This window comes from Myripristis murdjan, chromosome 16 (genome assembly GCF_902150065.1).
Source record: "Myripristis murdjan chromosome 16, fMyrMur1.1, whole genome shotgun sequence".
NCBI lineage: Eukaryota > Metazoa > Chordata > Actinopteri > Holocentriformes > Holocentridae > Myripristis > Myripristis murdjan.
In genome coordinates this window covers 34,187,053-34,207,628 of record NC_043995.1, presented here as the reverse complement: position 1 = coordinate 34,207,628, position 20,576 = coordinate 34,187,053, and the positions used below count along the sequence as shown (strand labels likewise).

Sequence of the window (20,576 nt, the reverse complement as noted above, 5' to 3'; positions counted from 1 at the left end):
TGTATTGAACAGCAGAGTTGACAAGGTGTAATTTGTGTGTCTCCAAATTTGTAACCTGACAATTTCCCAAACTGATCTAATTTACACTGGATGGATGGTATCGATGTCACATGATTGCTAATGAACAGAAGAAGGTCATCTGCATATCATGGTATTTATGCTCAAATGTATGGCATTGTTGCAATGAGACAGCAAGTGGCACACCTTTCTTGTGGACTGTCCCTGTGTTACAGGTACAGGGAAACTTAAGAGCCATTGCAGCATGGACGGGAGGCGAGGCCTTTTTTTCAGCCTCATCATAGCCGCGTGTTTCTATGGCAACATTGCACAGAGAACAGGTGGGTATGATTAGAATTAGTACATCAACATCTGTATAAACCATCTAAAGCAGTTTAAACACAGAAATGCATGCAAGTGCACAGGCACACATCTACGTGGTGCCATGCAGAAAACACACACACACACACACACACAAAGGCCGTTAAACTACAGAATGGAGCGGTGAGTCATATGGTTCATGTTCATTTTGAGTACCCAAAGAACACTAATACTAACTCTGCATGGAAATGTGCTTCTTTGCTGCTGCCCACTGTCAGTGCCATCATGGCACTGATCACCAGGCGTTTAAGGAACATAAAGTGTTGTAGCTGATGTTCAACACTTCATGACGGCAAAGAGAGGAGAGAGGATGGTTGCTGGTTCATTCCAGCTGTAGCAGACTTAAGGTGGCTCAAGCAGGGAGGGACTAAGCCACACAGGGGTCAGGATCTGCACATTTATTTCATCTCCAAGTTAGCAAAAGGGAGGCACAGCCAGCACACACACGCACACAGTCAGTGGCGAGATCTCTCCTTCCTGCATAAAAGAAGCTGTCCCATTCTCCTAATCCTTTTTTTAGAGTACATATAAATAATAATAGCACATAAAAATGAATACAAATAAAACATTTTGTATGCTTTCCAAGGACATGCAAATCAGGGAGGGAAACTTTTAGATTGGCTAGCTTAAAACAATGGGGGAGAGTGTTTCAGCACGTCTTACCATACAAGAAGCTGTCCCATACTGCTGGGAAAATACAGCTGTGTGCGGAGCATGCGTCACTGATTAATGTCCCCCCCTGCTACAACAGGTAACTGGAACCATTAAAAAACTTGCATATACAAACAATATAAACAATATAAACGATATGGGCCAAAGTGGTGCTCAGGCAGCCGATAATATAATTTTTAAGGCAGAAAATATTGACAGGGGTTTTGAGAATGTTCACAGAATAACAAACCACAAGCATAATTCACTGTAAAGTATTTACTCAGCTACACAGCCACCAACCTGAACAGGAACTAGCCTGTCTACCTCCATCTGCACATCTGCAGGTGTAAACCACCACTTCTTTCTGTATTCCTCTCACGCTTTTGCATCCCTGGAATGCTCCTAAGATGAACTCTGGAGATAAGTACTTTTGGCATTATATCCCTGCTCCCATCCAAAAAACCATCAGTGTCCTTTAAACAAGCTGTTCTCCCCCACCCCCTTGGCCTGCACACAAACGCACACCACCCGCCTGTTGTAGTTTCAGATCATGCTGACACACTTGCGCTCCTGGAAAAGTTCTGACCAGGAATCACCTGGATGGTAAGTGGTTTTCACAGCATCAGCCTGCAGCTCCTCATCTTGCAGAGCCCGTCTATGAGCTGACGGACGCTGCTCTCCCTTCCCTCCCAGTCTGCACGCAGGAGGCAGTAGCTGACATCGTCTTCTTGGTGGACGGCTCGTGGAGCATCGGCACCAAGAACTTTGAGCAGGTTCGCCAGTTTCTTTATACGCTGGTCAACAGCTTCGACATTGGGCCCAACCACGTCCGCATCGGCCTGGTCCAGTACAGCAACACGCCGCATACCAAGTTCCTGCTCAACACCTACCAGAGCAAGGAAGACATTCTTCAGTACATCAGCAACCTGCCATATAAGGGCGGTGAGACACAGACAGGGCTGGGCTTGGATTTCATGCTGACCGAGCACTTTGTTGAAGGAGCCGGAAGCAGAGCCCGCTACGGTGTGCCGCAGATTGCTGTGGTGATCACCGACGGACAGTCACAAGACAATGTGGAGCCCCACGCCCAGCAGCTGAAGAGCAGGGGGATTATTTTGTACGCAATCAGAATCAAAGATGCAAATGAAGCCCAGCTGAGTGAGATAGCCAATGAGCCGCATGACCAGTACGTCTACAGTGTGTCTGACTTTGCGGCGCTGCAGGGGATTTCTCACAGCGTCATCCAGACTCTGTGCACCGCGGTGGAGGAAGCCAAACGACAACTCCTCTTATCTGCTCAAGGTAACATGGGTAATACCTCAAAGGCCGCGGTGATGCAGTGATCAAACTTAGGTACTAATACATCAGGACGGTGTCAGAGTAAGAATTCAGAATTTTCCTGAATACCATGTCCAAACTGACCAAAGTGAAAGGCAAACTACCTTGACCAACAGAATCCCCCTAAAATGCTAAGACGTTCTCATGACTCATGTTCTCATTTAGAGCCTTGGCAGGCATTCTGCCAGTTCCCCACAGTCACTCTGGGAGCGAGAGTAGTTGGATTCAGTGCCTTGCTCAAAGGCCCACTGATCATAGATGGGAGGAGACAGCTCTACCCCGTTCACTTTCCCATTTTTTCAAAGCCATACAAGGTTTTCAAACCAGAAGCCTTCTCATCACAAGCTTGCTTCCTCATTTGGCTGGCAACTCTTGATTTGTTGCCAAGCACCATAATCCATTTTAGGTCATTTCATTATCTAAAATGGATTAAATTGAATTATCTGTTAGAATAATTTCTAAGAGATAATTGAATTTTCTCTCTGAAAACTAAAATTAATCATTTTTTTTCATTTAACACATGTGTGTTAAATGAAATGAGTGATGATGTTGATTTACATAAGGCCAGGAATTGATGGCAAATGGTAATGGAAACTGGAAATAATTTAAACCTTTTCAATAGAATATTTCATTACAGTATTAACAACATGAACATACATCATGTAACCAAATAAGTGTTTTTGGTGGGTACACACACACACACACACATACATGCAGTGAATGTTGTTGAGGTTGCCCCTGCAGATGTTGACTGTCTTCTCTCTCCTGTCCAGAATGTGCCAACGCCACTGTGGCTGACATCGTCTTCCTGGTTGATGGCTCCTCCAGCATCGGCATCGATAACTTTCAGGAGGTGCGACAGTTCCTTCGCAAATTCATTGAGGGTCTGGACATCGGTGCTGACAAAGTTCGGGTTGGCTTGGCACAGTACAGCAATGAGCCTCACCAGGAGTTCCTGCTGAAGGATCACATGGACAAACAATCTCTGCTGGCCCAAGTGGACAACCTGCCCTACCGAACGGGAGGCACGGCAACGGGGAAAGCCATCTCCTTCCTGGAGACGCAATATTTCACTGCACAGGCTGGAAGCCGCGCCGACCAGCGGGTTCCTCAGATTGCCATCGTCATCACGGATGGGGATTCTGAGGATGACGTGATAGCACCCGCCCAGCAACTGAGGAAGCAGGGAGTCATTATTTTTGGCATTGGGGTGGGAACTGCTAACATGATGGAGCTCCAGGGCGTCACCAACCGGCCTCATGAGCGTTTCCTGTTCAGTATCGATAACTACCAGGCTCTACAGAGGCTGATTGACAGTCTGCTGCAAACAGTGTGTGTCTCCATGGAGGACCAGAGGCAAGGTAAGGCAAAGAAGTCTGGGTAACAGATGCCCCTTTTCCACTAAAAAGAACCTGGTGCTAGTTCGGTGCTTAACTGGTTCCAACAAAGAACCGGCTGCTTTTCCACCGGCCAAGAGCCAACCGGAGCCAAGTCAGAGCCACGTCAGAGCCACGTCAGAGCCACGTCATTACGTCAGCGGAAAACGTGATGACGTGGATGCGCGAGACGCTCGCTTGGAATCACAATAACCAACATGAATGAATGAATGATACTTTATTAATCCTTTGCAGGAAATTACATTGTCACGGCAGCTTCATCACTTCAACACACATAAAACTGCACACTCATACAATACAGTGGTTGCAGCGTCTCTGTCTCTGTCTGCCCGTATTGTCCTGAAGCCGGTGAAACTGATCAGTGAGTCGGGGATGATGTTCGTGAGCCGCGTCTCAGTCAAGCATATAATGCTGCTTTCCCGTTTCTGGCCCCAGGTGTAGCAAGATCTGAATTTATTAGCCATGCAAATACTGCTTGTGTCTTTGCAAGCCTACATTGCAATCCAGAGGCGAAAAACACAATTTATGCCAGCTACCCGTCGTATTCGTGGTCAGAAAGAATGACAACTATGTTTAGTTATAAAACGGGTGCTTCCCATCCCTACATGTGATTGGCTGAGCTGCGTTCCATGCCATTGTAAAATCAGTGTAACCCACGGCTTTTCAGGGCTTACTGCTTAACTATACGTTTATAGCCATAGACATATATTCCTATGTTTATAGCGTTCGCTATTCCTGTTTGGATAGGGCTGTAACCCTGCCCACCAATGACGTGGGGGTCGCGTCATCGGTTCTTTCTCTGGCTCCCGTTTAGCCCCTGCTCGAAGTTGGTGCTTGCCTGGAACCAATTTGGAACCAGTTTGGCCCGTGCTTGGGCGGTGGAAAAACAAAAAACTGGTGCTAAGTCAGGCACTGGCTCCGAACCAGCCCTGGAACCTCTTTGGTGGAAAAGGGGTAATACTAGAATGTTTTTCAGTTTAGCCACCTTTAACAGTAAAGGGATTCAAACGTCAATCAGAATGATATCAATGTAATAGGAGGAGGAAATGCATTTTTTACAATGACACAAATGAGTATCTTTAGAGTTGGTGACAGTTTGATTCTTCTGGTAGGGGGTTCTTATACCTGGTTGTAAGTGACTTTGGGCTGGTCCATGTTCTACAGCTGCATACTTTGACTTCACGTTCCTTGTAGAGCAAATCTTCAAAAGAGTGTCTTTCCACATCATCTGGTCAACCAAGCCTGCAAACACAACACATATTTATTGCTATAGTGATTAATAAGGCAAGACACTCTAATTTCAGTGACTTTTGAGGTCAGGCAGTCACAGTGCAGCTTCAGCCAAAATATGCAACATAAAGAGGCAGACACTGGGAAACAAAATGAGTCAGACAGAAAGAAAATAACAGGACAGGGCCATTTGCTGCAATGCAAGGTCTGACTTACCCACAGAAATGTTTTCTTGATCTCTGCAGCTACACTTAGACCATAGGAAGTAAAAAGGCTTTAGAGTGGGGGTTCTGTCAGATGGGCTTTCAGCTTTTTTCATCTATCAGTTTAACAGCAGTGGAACCATTAGTGGGAATCAGATTAATTGTACTGGTAAATGTTTTCTATGGCCAGTAAATTAGTCAACTGGACACTTCACCAGCCATTATTCCATTTTGAGTGTTAGATCGCCTGGTAAAATAGTAAATGTGGCTGGTAAATTTGGCCACTCTTCCATCTGCTTTGGCAAGTAGGCTAAACAATCATTGTTGGTCACAAAGCAAACTTATCGGGTAAAGTAGTGATTGTTCGGTTTGTTTTTGTGTTTGTCTGAATTGTTATGTTGTTCATGTTTTTTTTTTTTCAGCCTTGGTCAAAAAGTTTGCAGACATTTTCTTCCTGGTGGATAATAGCCTGAGTCAGCAAGACTTCCAACAGACCAGAACCCTCCTTGCCCGACTGGTCAACCAACTTGATGTCGGAGCCTCCACCCACCGCATTGGTTTGGCCCAGTTTGGCCAAGAACCCAAAGTTGAATTTCTCCTCAATGCTTTCAAAACCAAAGAAGAAACCTCAGCTGCCGTCCGACGCTTTCGACTGCGTCGACTGCAACCTAATGAGCCACGTCACCTGGGTAGAGCTTTGGAGTATGCCAGCACTCAGTTATTCACCAGTGACGCAGGTGGCAGAGAAGACCAAGGCTTCCGCCAGTTCCTGGTTGTTGTGTCTGGAGGAGATTCGACTGATGCAGTGTTTAAGGAATCTCAATTGGTGAAGTCAGAAGGGGTAACAGTGGTTGGGATCGGCCTAGGTTCTGCATCATTGAATGAAACGAAAGTAATAGCCACTGCTCCATACATATACCAGTCTACCAACATTGTACCTGCTTTGAAGTCTGCCTTTGAGACTCAACAACAGTCGATCCCTCTTACTGGAGGTGAGAGGGTTTTCTTTATTATCAATGATTATTCACTTGATTATAGACTAATTGGAATTCAGTTACCTCAAACAGTGAACAGTAGACCGGATGGAGTAAATTGGTATTAAATGTACCCCTAACCAGTGACGATACTCTTTCAGATTGTAAATCAGCCAAAGTGGCAGACATTGTGTTCATCGTTGATGAGTCAGGAAGCATCACAACTCCTAATTTCCAGCTGATACGTTCATTCCTGCATAAGATTGTGGACGGCCTAGATGTCAACCCAAAGAGAGTCCGAGTGGGCATTGTCACATACAGTGATCGGCCCACAGGGCAGTTCTACCTCAACACCTTCAAAGACAAGAGTGAGACCCTTCAGTTCATCAAGATCCTGCCTTACCGTGGAGGTGGTACCAACACAGGAGCTGCCTTGAGGTTTGCTCGGGAGAGAGTCTTCATCAAGGAGAAAGGCAGCAGGAACAGCCAGGGTGTCCAGCAGGTGGCAGTGGTGATCACAGACGGTAAATCCCAGGATGTTGTGAGCCAAGAAGCTGCTGATCTCCGTCGAGCTGGTGTTACAGTGTACGCTGTAGGGATCAAAGATGCCAACAAGACTGAGCTGGAGCAGATGGCGTCTTATCCCTCAAAGAAGCATGTGTTTATTGTGGACAGTTTTGCCAAGCTAAAAACCCTGGAGCAGAGCCTTCAGAAGATTCTGTGCTACAACATCATACGCCAAGCAATCACAATCAACACAAGGAGAACAGGCATCAAAGAAGGTTTGTGTTCTGTATGTTTGTTTTAAGAGTGGCTGCAGTCATTTGAATTTAAGTACACTTTATGATTGACAGCATACTGTAAAGTCAAAATTTAAAGATATTATTATTATTACTTGAATGGAATGTATAACTAATAGAATCTTATGCAACATTCTTCCTTTCCCTTTCATTCCAGGCTGTATACAAACAGATGAAGCAGATATCTTCTTCCTAATTGACCAATCCGGCAGCATTTACCCCAAGGACTTCAGTGACATGAAGAAGTTCCTAATTGAGTTTCTTGATACCTTCCGTATTGGGCCACAACACGTCCGTGTAGGTGTAGCAAAATATGCAGATTCACCAAACCTGGAATTTGACCTGACAACCTACTCAGATGCCAAGTCACTGGAAAAGGCAGTGGAGAACATTAGCCACGAAGGAGGTGGGACGCAGACAGGAGCAGCTCTGTCATTCATGGGTCCCATCTTTGAAAGAGCAATGGTTTCACGAGGTCACAAAGTCCCTGAGTCCCTGGTTGTCATCACTGATGGGAAGTCTTCCGACGAGGTCAAGGCTCCTGCAGAAAAACTGAGGGCACAGGGCGTCATCATCTATGCCATTGGGGTGAAAGGTGCAGATGAAACTGAGTTAGTAGAGATTGCAGGCAACCCCAAGAAGACATTCTTTGTCAATGATTTTGATGCCCTGAAACCAATCAAAGATGACATTGTCACAGACATCTGTTCTCAAGACGGTAAGGGAATCTGAGTTTTTATTCTTATCTTTCAGGCACATTCATTGTCTACCTGCTCATGTCAGTTCAAGGTTATGAGCCATAAAGCTGCCAGTGTATAGTAATTATTATAATAGATGTTTAATAGCTTACTCTGCCCACAGCTTGCAAAGACGTACCAAGTGACCTCCTGTTCCTGATTGACAGCTCCGGCAGCATCAACCCAGGAGACTACCAGAAAATGAAAGACTTCATGAAATCAGTTGTCAGCAAGTCTAATGTCAGGCAGAATGATGTGCACATCGGCATCATGCAGTTCAGCACCGTACAAATGCTGCAATTCCCTCTGAACCGTTACTATGACAAAGACGACATGTGGAAAGCCATCGATGCTATGAGGCAGATCGGTGGAGGCACGCACACAGGCGCTGCCATTACTGCTGTTTCACAGTATTTCAGTGCAACCCAAGGAGGCCGTGAAGACCTAAAGCAGAGGCTTATAGTGATAACAGACGGCGAGGCCACAGACGAGGTCAAAAGCCCTGCTGAGGCTTTGAGGGCCAAGGGGGTTGTGATTTATGCCATCGGGGTGGTGAACGCCAACACCACTCAGCTGCTGGAGATTAGTGGTTCCCAGGACAGGGTCTACTCTGAGAGGGACTTTGATGCACTGAAGGACCTGGAAAGCGAGCTGGCCATGGAGATCTGTGATCCTGGCAGAGGTGAGACCAGATTGGGATTTTTCTTAATATTTATGTGTTCATTCCACTGAAAGACTTAAATCCATCTATATCAAGGAGGGAATGGGCAGTGTCTTGAAACTCTGATGTTGAGTCTTTGCGTCAAAACACATTCTGAGCTGGAAAGTCAGTTTTGCAGCCTGGTGAGTAATTGTTGGCTCATTGAGATTAATTACCAACCCCCTGCAGATATATTCATAGTCTGTAATTGAGATATTGGGGAGGGGTGGGGTGGGGTGGGGGGGGGACACATAATTACTGCCCATTTTAGCTTCTGTTCTCCAGAAGTTTTAAAGTTCACAAGATTTTGTATGTATTAAATTGTAATTGATCAATTCTTGACCACCCTCATCCTTTTTTCCCCTCTACTTTCCAAAAAGACAGAATTTGCTGATGTTAATGCAGCATGACTGATAAACACATGTTAAACTGGAAGTTTCTTGTTTGCATTTGAACTGAGTTTTACACAATTGTTATCATAACAGATGTTGACTGAGAGGTCCATAACACTCTGGACTAGTCTTCCTGTGTCTTCCTAATGTCTAAGTCCCTTTCTCCGTGTCCTTCAACCAGATTGTAAGAAGACAGAAGTAGCTGATATTATTTTCCTGGTGGATGGATCCACCAGCATAACCCTCAACAAATTCAGAAGCATGCTCAAATTTATGGAGTCGATGGTGAATCAAACCATTGTCGGTGAGAAGCTGACTCGGTTTGGAGTAATCCTCTTCTCCAATGACCCAAAATCCATGTTCACCCTGAATAAGTATTACTCCAAAAGAGAAATTCTTCAAGCCATAGCAGCACTGAAGTCACCATATGGGAAAACCTACACAGGCAAGGCTCTGGAGTATTCCTTACAGTTCTTTGGTGCTCAACATGGTGGCAGAGTAGCTCAAAAGGTTCCTCAGATTCTAATGGTGATCACAGATGGTAATGCTACAGACCGTAACAACCTGGTTGGGCCATCAGAGGCCCTGCGAGACAATGGGGTGAGTGTAATCAGTATTGGAGTGAAAGGAGCCAAGAGGGATCAGCTGGAGATCATGGCTGGTGGAGACACATCTAGGGTCTTCTATGTGGACAATTTCAATGTCCTGGAAACTCTGTACCAGAATATTACTCCTGTGCTCTGCAATATTACCAAGCCAGGTAAGAGACAAAAAGAGAAATCTGTTGCAGTTGCAAAACTCAAATATTGTACTTTCTTCATAAGAAGGATTGTGGAATTTGTGAAAAAAATGAATAGTTAGGGTGTGAAGGTTCATGATTAAATTAATTTTTTCCAATATTGCAATTTTTACTACATTGTACACTTTATTACCAAAAGTATTCGCTCACCCATTCAAATGATCAGAATCAGGTGTCCTAATCACTTGGCCTGGCCACAGGTGTATAAAATCAAGCACTCAGGCATGCAGACTGTGAAACAAGACATTTGTGAAAGAATGGGCCGCTCTCAGGAGCTCAGTGAATTCCAGCGTGGAACTGTCATAGGATGCCACCTGTGCAACAAATCCAGTCGTGAAATTTCCTCGCTCCTAAATATTCCACAGTCAACTGTCAGCTCTATTATAACAAAATGGAAGCGTTTGGGAACAACAGCAACTCAGCCACGAAGTGGTAGGCCACGTAAAGTGACAGAGAGGGGTCAGCGGATGCTGAAGCGCATAGTGCAAAGAGGTCGCCGACTTTCTGCACAGTCAATTGCTACAGAGCTACAAACTTCATGTGACCTTGAGATTAGCCCAAGTACAGTACGCAGAGAGCTTCATGGAATGGGTTTCCATGGCCGAGCAGCTGCAGCCAAGCCACACATCACCAAGTGCAATGCAAAGCGTCGGATGCAATGGTGTAAAGCACGCCGCCACTGGCCTCTAGAGCAGTGGAGACGCGTTCTCTGGAGTGATGAATCACGCTTTTCCATCTGGCAATCTGATGGACGAGTCTGGGTTTGGAGGTTGCCAGGAGAACGGTACATTTCAGACTGCATTGTGCCGACTGTGAAATTTGGTGGAGGAGGAATTATGGTGTGGGGTTGTTTTTCAGGAGCTGGGCTTGGCCCCTTAGTTCCAGTGAAAGGAACTTTGAATGCTTCAGGATACCAAAACATTTTGGACAATTCCATGCTCCCAACCTTGTGGGAACAGTTTGGAGCGGGCCCCTTCCTCTTCCAACATGACTGTGCACCAGTGCACAAAGCAAGGTCCATAAAGACATGGATGACAGAGTCTGGTGTGGATGAACTTGACTGGCCTGCACAGAGTCCTGACCTGAACCCGATAGAACACCTTTGAGATGAATTAGAGCGGAGACTGAGAGCCAGGCCTTCTCGACCAACATCAGTGTGTGACCTCACCAATGCGCTTTTGGAAGAATGGTCAAAAATTCCTATAAACACTCTCCTCAACCTTGTGGACAGTCTTCCCAGAAGAGTTGAAGCTGTAATAGCTGCAAAAGGTGGACCGACATCATATTGAACTCTATGGGGTTAGGAATGGGATGGCACTTCAGTTCATAGTATGAGTAAAGGCAGGTGAGCGAATACTTTTGGTAATATAGTGTATTTAGTATAAAGGTTTTGTGAAAAAAAGCTTGTTTCTCAAGTAACTTACATTTTGATGAAACATTAGATAAATAAAGAGGCATACTAAAGAAAAATATCAGTCAGTTATTTAATGGTACCTTTACTTATTTGTAGAAATTTTAATGACCTTCCCATGCTTTGCTTTGGCAGCTTGTGAGAAACAGAAAGCCGACCTGGTAATGTTGCTTGATCAGTCAGGTAGCATCACCTCGGGCAACTATACCATCATGAAGACCTTTGCAACAGAACTGGTCACCAGCTTCGAAGTTAGTGAGGAGTTTGTGCATGTTGGAGTTGCCCAATTCAGCAGCTATCCTCAGAAGGAGTTTTACCTCAATGAATACTACACTGAGGTGGAGGTGAACAAACACATCCTCAACATGCGGCAGCTTGGCGGAGGCACCAACATTGGACAGGCTCTGAAATTCATCCGGGACTATTTCCAAGCATCACGAGGTAGCCGTATTGCTGAGAGAATTTCTCAGAATCTCATACTCATCACAGATGGTGACTCGCAGGATGACGTGGAGGATGCAGCCAACGACCTCAGAGCTCTTGGCATTGAGGTGTTTGCAATCGGCATCGGAGACATCCATGATCTGGAGCTCCGGCAGATCACTGGAAACCCAGAGAAGCTATTCACTGTGCAAAACTTTGGCAGCTTGGCAAACATCAAGCAAAAGGTGGTTGATACCATTTGCAAATCCAAACCCCAAAAAGCCCCATCTGGTGAGCTGAGAAGTCTTACTTTGTTTCTCTGTGTGTTTCCTCCACTTTCCTTCTTCTTTTTCTCTCTGAATAATTACCAATGATTTATTTGCCAATTAACAATTCATTTGTCTCCTGTAGACTGCAGCGTTGATATCGCCATGGGATTCGATATTTCTCAAAGGTCTGGAGCTCCTGGTCAGCTCCTGGTCAGTGGACAGTTGAAGCTCAAGAGTTTCCTGCCAGAGATTGTCCACTATGTTTCTAGAATGCAGGGTCTGTGCTGCACTGGAACCACACCCATCAAACCCAACATCGCCTTCCGGGTAGTCAGCCGGGACGGACAATCCCTTTATGACTTTAACTTTGAGGAATACAATGAGGATGTGGTGAAGAAGGTCATGAATCTGCAGATGTCTGAGGCCACCTACTTCAACACAGCTCTGCTGCAGTCCTTCAGCAACAAGTTCAGGGCAGAGTCCAGGGCTTGGGTGAAGGTGAATCTCATAGATACAATAGTCTTGTATTCATGAAGACACATCTGTGCCAATAAACTGTCAATGTCGCAGCAATTTCGAACCACCTGTTCTTCCTGTCCAGAATATGTACGTTGTGGTCTTCAAAGGTGTGCCCCTTGTTCTTCAGGTGTAGGTAGACTGCAGAGTCCTGGCCTGAGGAGTTGGCCCTCCTGTGTTTGGGTGGACCAGTTTCTGTCTCAATGTGTTACTGGGTTTGAAAAACACAGGGATGTGGTGTTTGTTAAAGATCCCCCTGAGTTTCTCTAACACTCATATTTTAGCTCTTTAGTTAGTTAGGTTCTTACCTTGCTATCTAATGTTAGCTAAAATATTTGATTAAGATGAGGTCAAGCAAATTAGCTAGCCAGCTAACATTAGCAAACACATTAAAAATAAACTGTAGTGTTACTTGGGCTTGGATTTGAACTCAGGTCACTCTGGGCTGTTTTGCCCCTGTAGGTCACGTCAGGTTACTGCAGCTTCTCAAAACCCTGCAGTTTTCTAACCATGACTTTGACAGGCACTCCTGTGGTGGAGCAACGGGTCGGTCGTCCTGCCTTCAGACTGGGCTGTTACAGCTGGAATATCTGAATTTTGGCTGAAATTTCCTGTTGTAAAGCCATAATTTGCAAACTGCTCTACATGAGTAAGATGATGATATTTAATTTGCTGTCCAAGGAATCTCAGATTTTAGAGACTAACACAGGACCAACCTGTTCCATCAGGTGCTGGTGATCTTCTCAGATGGACTCGATGAGGACGTGATGAAACTGGAGCAAGAATCTGAACTTCTACGAGAATCTGGTAAAAACTGGGGATGCATTTCCAACATGCTCAGTTTCATTGTACATTCTGTCGAGAAAAATATAGACATAATAATCCTCATCTGTTAATAACCCCAACCCTTTAAGTGGTGTTTATATTAACAATTTTCACGAGTTTCTCTGATCAGTTTCAAATAACTTCAAGTAGCTCTTAGCATTTATGCTAACCTGTGCAGAGTTCTGTTTGGGTGGGGTATCCAGGAAATGCACTTGATGTGGTATTTAAGACATTTCCTATGGTTGTAGAAACATTAGAGCCAACTCACCCATCTGACAATAGTGTAGGAAAAACATAAAATAAAACAGCATTTGCAAGTAGTGATTGTTTACTTTAAGGAAGAAATAAAGACAAAATAAGGTGATTCTGTGAGCCTTGATGTTGAGTGCGACAGTGAGTACGGTCAGACCTCAGAACCTGAACCACGTCAGTTCCTGTTTGGGAAGGGATTTGTTTTTGGTGCAAAGAAACACACAACATGCAAGACAATGTTTTAAACATGCTACAGAACGTATTCTTCTGCTAGACAACATGTGTCAGTCAACATGTGGACAATAGTCTATTAATATCAGTCCACATATGTAGACCATACACAACACCATCGTCACACAGCTTTAGATGTTCCTCAGCTGTGATGCACTGTGCGGATGCAGCAGCAGCAGGTAATAAAGTGAACAGAGGAGAGCTGATTTTGTGTAAATGTGTGTGTGTATGTGTGTGTGATTTTGTGCAGGAGTCCACGCTCTGCTGACTGTCGCCCTGGAGGGAGTCCACGATGCCAGTCAGCTCCAAATGGTGGAGTTTGGTCGAGGTTTCGGCTACAAGCTTCCTCTCAGCATCGGCGTGCAGAGTGTTGGCAGCACCATTCTCAAGCAGATTGTGAGTACTTCATGCTTGTTAGAATCGCTGTCTTTTCAGCGTTTTCAGGTGACTGGATCGCCCAGTGACACGCTCATCAGTGGAGCTTTCTCAATCGTCAGAATGTCGTATGTCGAATGTTGAAAGTTCAAGCCCCTGTGGGCAACTTTATGTTTTGGCAGCCCCAAGTTGCCACAAAGGAAAACTGTCTACCTTTTCTCGTTTGAAGGACTTCATTCTGCAGAAATCCTGTGAGGGGAAGTCAGTGAACTACATGTCTTTTAGTGGATGTGTGGTTGGTTGTGGGGAACGCTGCTCGCTGCCCTTCAGGAGACACTTTAGGAAACACATTCAGTCTTCAGTCGCTGAACCTGCGTGCAAACAGACAATCCACAGCAGCTCTGTTAGTCTCTGCTCTGCAGCTGCATCACTTCCTGTTTGTACTGTGAAAAGAGCAACATATGTATATACAAAAAGTATTCATGCACTTTTCTATTCTATTAAATTCCAATTCATTCTGAAAAATTACTGGACATTGACATGAAATCCCAGGAACATTAGTGAGCAACACTGGTGATGGTCTGTGCTGGTTCAGATGGCACCGTCCCAGTGGCTCACAGGACACTCTGCTTTTCACTTCTGCAGATGAAGCACATTTTAAACCTAGCTGCACCAATGAGCTTTTTCTGGTCTTTCTCATTTAGTGCTGCTTTGCTCAAATCTAACTTGTTTACAGACTGAGAGGTGAAGAAAACATTTGGAGGATTTCAGCATGTGGAGAATCGCAGATCTGATCATGTGCACAGAGGTGCTTTCCTGTCTCGGCTTGTCAGTTTTGCAGGAATGGAGAGCAGAGCCTCGGGGAAGTGTCAAATGGAGAAAAGTGTAAATGACTTGCCATGTATAGGAGTGGCCACTGGCAACAGAACTAAAGCCAGTGAAACTGCTGGTTTGCTATTTAATCTTTCGAAATAATATTAAAAAAAGGATCTTATATGGATTCAGTCTCCATTCAGCAGTGTTGTTCCCTGTGTGATCTGCCTGGCTGTGAAGCTGCAGACGCTCTGCACGCTGTTGATGTTTACCTTTTAAAATCAGGGCTCACAGCAGATTTCTGTTGCGCTGCATAATCCCAACACCAAATGATTCCCTTTTGAACTTTTCTGACCTCTGCACCATCTCTTCTTGCCCTCCCTCTCTCCCTTCTGACATCCATCCGTCTCTTGTTGTCTCCCTGTCCCTCTGCAGGACTCGGTGGCCAACAGGGAGTGCTGTAACGTCATGTGTAAATGCTCCGGTCATGAAGGCATCCGTGGCTCTCGGGGCCCCCCGGGGCCAAAGGTGACAGAACACATGCCTTTCAACTGTGGCACAATGTCAAGAATGTTTGGGGAAAAATGCAAAATTGCTATGAAAGGTTTGAGAGCAAACAGAACTTGCTGTGATTTCATAAAAGCTAAATTTGAACAAGTCCTGGTTGAAGAGTCAGCGGTTGGAAGCAGGGAGAGTCGGGTGTTTCCATGCACAGATGGCTAGGAAAGTAAAGCACTGAACGCTGCAGGTTCACTTCCACTGGAAGACAGCCAACTGGTTCAATAACAGGGGCGGATCTACCATGGTGGCATGGGGCGGCAGCTGCCTTGCCACCCCAGTTTGGCCAGTCTAACAGAAAAAATAATGTTGTTGACTGAAAGTCTACTGTCCAAATGCAAGTGAATGCAGCATGAAACTGTGGCTGCATTTTCAGAGTGATTTCTCCAGTGATAGAAAGAGAACCATTGAAACAACCAGAAGAAACTAATTTTTTTCATTTCAACTCTGAAGAAGTTAGAATGATCACAGCTGTGTCAAGCTGATGGGTCTGGATTAAATAACGCAGGATTGACCAACATTATTAGATACAGCTGGACAACATGGAAGACTGTGGCTGTGGATTAATCCTCGTGTTGTGAGAGTTTTGATTATTTTGACTGAGTTTTAATTAGTTTCCCCTTGAGCCTTTTCCTGCCTCCTAACCGTCTCTTTTTTCCTCGCAGGGTTTGCCCGGACCGAAGGGTCACTCCGGCTTCCCAGGAGAGGAGGGAGTTGCCGTGAGTACTGTTTCTTTTTTGTCCCTCACCGCTGAGTCAGTGTTTTCCCTCTATATTTGCAGGAGTTTTGTGCACTGATGCGTCCAGTTGTAACTGCAGCAGCTGCTGTTTTTGTTGCAGGGCAACAGAGGGGCACCGGGACCCAGCGGACCACAGGGCATCCAGGGCTGCCGAGGGACCAGAGGACAGAAGGTATGAAGGAGGACAGAGAGACAGAGACATGTGGACAGTAATCATTATTTTCTTTCCATTGTCAAAAATCTTTAAATTTGAGCAGTTTGATGTGCTGGGGGAAAAAAAATGAAAGGTGATACCTTAATTTATATTTCGCCATGAAACACCAAAATTTTGCTGCCACTACTGCTCTTACTGTTGCTATTTAGTATATTTTATGTATTTATTTCTACTACGCTTAGGGCAGTAGGGTAATAACATAATAATAACTTTATTTGTATAGCACTTTTCAAAACACGCAGTTACAAAGTGCTTCACAATAAAATAACAACCTAAAAATAATAAAATAATAAAATAAAATACAATAAAATAATAAAAAATAAAAATAGAAGTGAGGATAAAACAAAAATGAAATTACAATAAAACCAGAAGGAGTCCCCATAAAATAGTAAAAGACCATAAAAGACAGAACTAGCAACTAAGAAAAGGCCAAACGGTAAAAGAGAGTTTTAAGAAGGGATTTAAAAGATGACAGTTTGCCTGCCTGAGGCCCTCCGGCAGGGCATTCCAGAGTCCGGGGCCCCGAACAGCAAAGGCACGGTCACTTCTCGAGACCAAACGAGAGTAAGGGACCTCCAGAAGGGCCCGGCCAGAGGACCTCAGACTACAGCCAGGCTCATAAGTGTTTAACAAGTCTTGGATATAAGGAGGAGCCAGGCCATTTAAGGCTTTAAAAACAAGTAACAACACCTTAAAATCAATTCTAAAACACACAGGAAGCCAGTGGAGGGCAGCTAGAACAGGTATAATGTGGTCACTTCTCCTGGTGTGAGTTAAGAGTCTGGCGGCGGCATTCTGGATCAAGTGTAATCTATGAATGTTATGTTGGCTGATACCAGAGTAAAGCGCATTACAATAGTCAAGTCTGGAAGAGATCAGTGCGTGAAGGATAATTTCAAAAAGTGCGGGGTAGAGGAAAGGATGGATTTTCGACAGCTGTCTTAATGTAGCGAAGCATGTTTGAACAACCTTGGTTACTTGAGCATCACAGGATAGATTCAAGTCAAATAGGAAACCAAGGTTGTGAGCCTCTGTGCACAAATTATCGGAGAACACTCCCAGAGGATATATCATGGACACTGCTAGTGCTGGGGCCAGAGGGTGTGATAATGATCATTTCAGATTTCGAGTCGTTTAGTTGGAGGAAGTTGTTGTACATCCAGGTTTTGACTTCACTTAAGCAGGACAGAATGGATGAGGCATCAGTGCTACCAGGTTTAAGGGGTACATAGAGCTGGGTATCGTCGGTGTAGCAGTGGAAATTAGGGTAGGGTATGCAAAGTTTTTTTTTTTTTTTCTTATTTTGTTTGAATTGACTCACTTTATTTATTTTTGTTATTTGTGGTGTTTAATTTCCCTAAAGATATATATTTCTCTCTTCTGGTGTTGAGAGGCAGATTTTTTTGTAATTCTGCTGTTGTTCCTGATCTATTGCTACCTATATCTCATTACTAACACTTCTGATATTCCTACTACTGCAACAATTATTAGTAATACTACCTTTAATAGTCATAGTATTGTTAATACTATGACTATTAGTAATAATAATAATGATAGTGATATAACGATGATTATGATAATAATAATGACTTGCTAATAATAACTTCATTTACACTTTTTGAAATAAAGTTACTATTGATGCTATTAATCTTACTACTACTACTACTGTCTCTACTAGTGTAGTACTATTACCACGATGACTAATACTGTTCTATAACATCCTGCTACTATTGCTGCTGTGACTTGAACCGTCACTACTGATGATAATGATGATGATGATGATGATGATGATGATGATAACCCGCTGGGTGTAACGTGTGCTCTGTCTGTGTGTGCAGGGCGGCCAAGGCCACCGGGGTGACAGGGTGAGTGACGCTGGAACCCAAACCCTAGCAGCCCGGGGGATACCATGAGCTGCTGCATGCACCGAGAAATGATTGGATAAATGTTTTAGTCTGGACTGAGTCTCACTAGGAGATGAAATGCAAAGTTGTGGTGAAAATGTGACGGATGATTCCCTCCGCTGCTGCAGGGCGACGACGGAGACCACGGCCTGGACGGAGTCAACGGTGAACAGGTGCCAGCCTCAGCAGCACACTAACATAAAATCATTACTGAACGTTCATCATCAAATATGTGTAAAATCTGTTGAATCTGGTCTGTAGAAAAGGTCTCAAATTGTTTTTTCTTCTTTAACAAATGCAATAATTTAGTTCATTTTTGTGCTGTCAGTCATTTTGTAGCAAACAAACAAACAAACAAACAAACAAACAAACAAAAAAACCCTGGGATCATTAGCATTATGTTTTGGAGCCAGACTCCTCTGTGTGTCTTTTCATTTTTTGCCTTCGAGGCGTAAAACCTTAGAGCTGATTAGGACTTGTCAGTGTTTTCTGGTTTTGCTGGGGAAGTGTGTGGCTGTGCAGGAGAAGCTGTGTGTCTGTCAGCATCTCTGTGTTGAGTTCTTTCTCTGTTTCTGTTTGCAGGGAGCGACAGGCGCAGACGGAACTGCAGGAGAACGAGGACGCCCCGGAAACCCAGTAAAACCTTCACCCCGTCTCTGATTATTTGCTCAGATATATGTATATATATATATATATATTTTTTTTTTTAACTCTGAAAAACATTCGCTTTGTTTCCAGTCAGGTTTTGCACAAATTACAAGCAAAATTTGAGAAGTCAGAAATGTCAGAAATGTTAAAAATTTGAACCATTGTCCTTCATGGCTTTTAATTTAAGGTTTCTGTCAACATTACTTCTGATGAAAGTATATAGCATCAAAAAAAAAAAACAAAAAAAAAAACAACAAAAAAAAACCTCATCCACCGCCGAGCTGTCGCCTCGGTGACAGTCGGGGGTGGCGGGGAAACCAGATTATTTGGGAGCATGTGCTGAAGACACAGTCTCAGCACATAAACTCAGGGTAGGGTCAGGGTTCAACTTCAAGTGTTGTGCACTCTGATTGGCTGATCACAGGGGGATATCTCTTTATCCGTCTCCATATTTTATAGTATTTTATCGAGTGAGTCTGTAAGTATCAGGACAGGAAACCGGGGTTTTGTTTTATTTTTGAGGGGGCAGGCCGGAACATGACATGCGCTCAACGGCTCTCAAACAGAACAAAAGAAACTCTGCGGGCGGAGTTGAGCGGTATGCCCCTTTAGCCGAGCACAGCTGATCACAGACAGCTGATAAAGTGAAGCTTGGAGGCGCTGACCTCTGACCTTGGGCTGGGTGATTGACAGGCTGCCTTGTCATCCTCAGGGCACCAGAGGCACCAGAGGAGAGGCGGGGCTTAACGGACAGCGAGGACTGAGAGGAGAACCGGTGAGTCTGAGTCTCTCTCTGTCTCTCTCTGTCTCTCTCTCTCTCTCTCTCTCTCTCTCTCTCTCTCCTCCATGTTTACTCAAGTCTCTCCCTGAGATGATTCGTATATAACCTTTCTCTTTATGCTCTGACAAAGCGGCTCTGGTATGCTGCTGAAATGCTTTCCTTTTTTCAAGGAAACCTCCTACGCAAACCGCATCGCACAGCTTCGGTCCTCCCGTTCAAAAGCCAAAATCTCAAAGTCTGAAAAGTCTCAAATCTTTTTATTTCTTTCCAGACGACAAAGCCAGGATTCAGCATCATTTCCACATATTGCTCAATAAACCGCACACATCACTCAATGTTATCTCTCTCTCCAAGGGAGTTTTATGAGCCATCACTCCACTCTTTGGTCAGCTTTTGTGGACTGTATGCTCTCAGTTACTGGAAAAGCAGAACTGAAAAATCAAAACTGGAGGACAAAGTCGGTTGAGCAACTTCCAGTTTGTGCCTCTCAGCTTTTTCCTGAAACATGACAGAAGCCAACATCTGAGAATGAGACTGAGGGGGTGGGGGGTTATATTCTGAGAAAAGAAAGGATTAAAGTCATAAATTTACAAGAAAAAACCTGGAAAAATATTGACTTGAAATGCTGCCTTTGCTGCTGCTGGCCGTGTCTCAGGCCTGCAGCTGATCCCCTCAGCAGATTCTACTCTGACATGGGATTCAGGAACAAGGAGATCCTGCTGATCTGAGCCCAGAATCAGCAGATTGTTTTCTTCTGAATCGGCCCAAGTCACAGCAACGTCTCTTCAGAGTCCAGATGCTGAGGAGGAGATTGGGGTTCTGGGCTCAGACCAGCAGGATTTCCTTCAGACTGGATCCCACAGGAGGACAACAGCTACACTTTACTGGGTTTTTTTCTTGTCAATTTGTGACTTTATTCTCAGAAGATATCAAAGTTTTTTTCTCTAAATATCACCCACTCCCTCCCCTGGTTCTGTATTTTTTTTTTTCCAACAATGGCTCCAATGTGCCGTTGTAG

The 20,576-nt window shown here is 44.4% G+C and overlaps 1 protein-coding gene across 1 annotated transcript in view; it reads left to right on the top strand.

The window, feature by feature from the left end:
• The first annotated feature begins 262 nt into the window (after positions 1–262).
• Positions 263–20,576, top strand: part of LOC115373866 (collagen alpha-6(VI) chain-like) — a 46,611-nt gene continuing 26,297 nt past the window's right edge. Inside the window, exons 1-19 of the mRNA XM_030072472.1 lie at positions 263–338; positions 1,723–2,331; positions 3,141–3,728; positions 5,620–6,189; positions 6,333–6,953; positions 7,129–7,689; positions 7,833–8,390; positions 8,982–9,560; positions 11,146–11,724; positions 11,845–12,200; positions 12,947–13,025; positions 13,777–13,922; positions 15,150–15,242; positions 15,938–15,991; positions 16,112–16,183; positions 18,064–18,090; positions 18,258–18,302; positions 18,712–18,765; positions 19,490–19,552. Of these exons, the coding sequence (XP_029928332.1) occupies positions 263–338; positions 1,723–2,331; positions 3,141–3,728; positions 5,620–6,189; positions 6,333–6,953; positions 7,129–7,689; positions 7,833–8,390; positions 8,982–9,560; positions 11,146–11,724; positions 11,845–12,200; positions 12,947–13,025; positions 13,777–13,922; positions 15,150–15,242; positions 15,938–15,991; positions 16,112–16,183; positions 18,064–18,090; positions 18,258–18,302; positions 18,712–18,765; positions 19,490–19,552 (5,730 nt within the window). The remainder of the gene's footprint in view (positions 339–1,722; positions 2,332–3,140; positions 3,729–5,619; positions 6,190–6,332; positions 6,954–7,128; positions 7,690–7,832; positions 8,391–8,981; positions 9,561–11,145; positions 11,725–11,844; positions 12,201–12,946; positions 13,026–13,776; positions 13,923–15,149; positions 15,243–15,937; positions 15,992–16,111; positions 16,184–18,063; positions 18,091–18,257; positions 18,303–18,711; positions 18,766–19,489; positions 19,553–20,576) is intronic.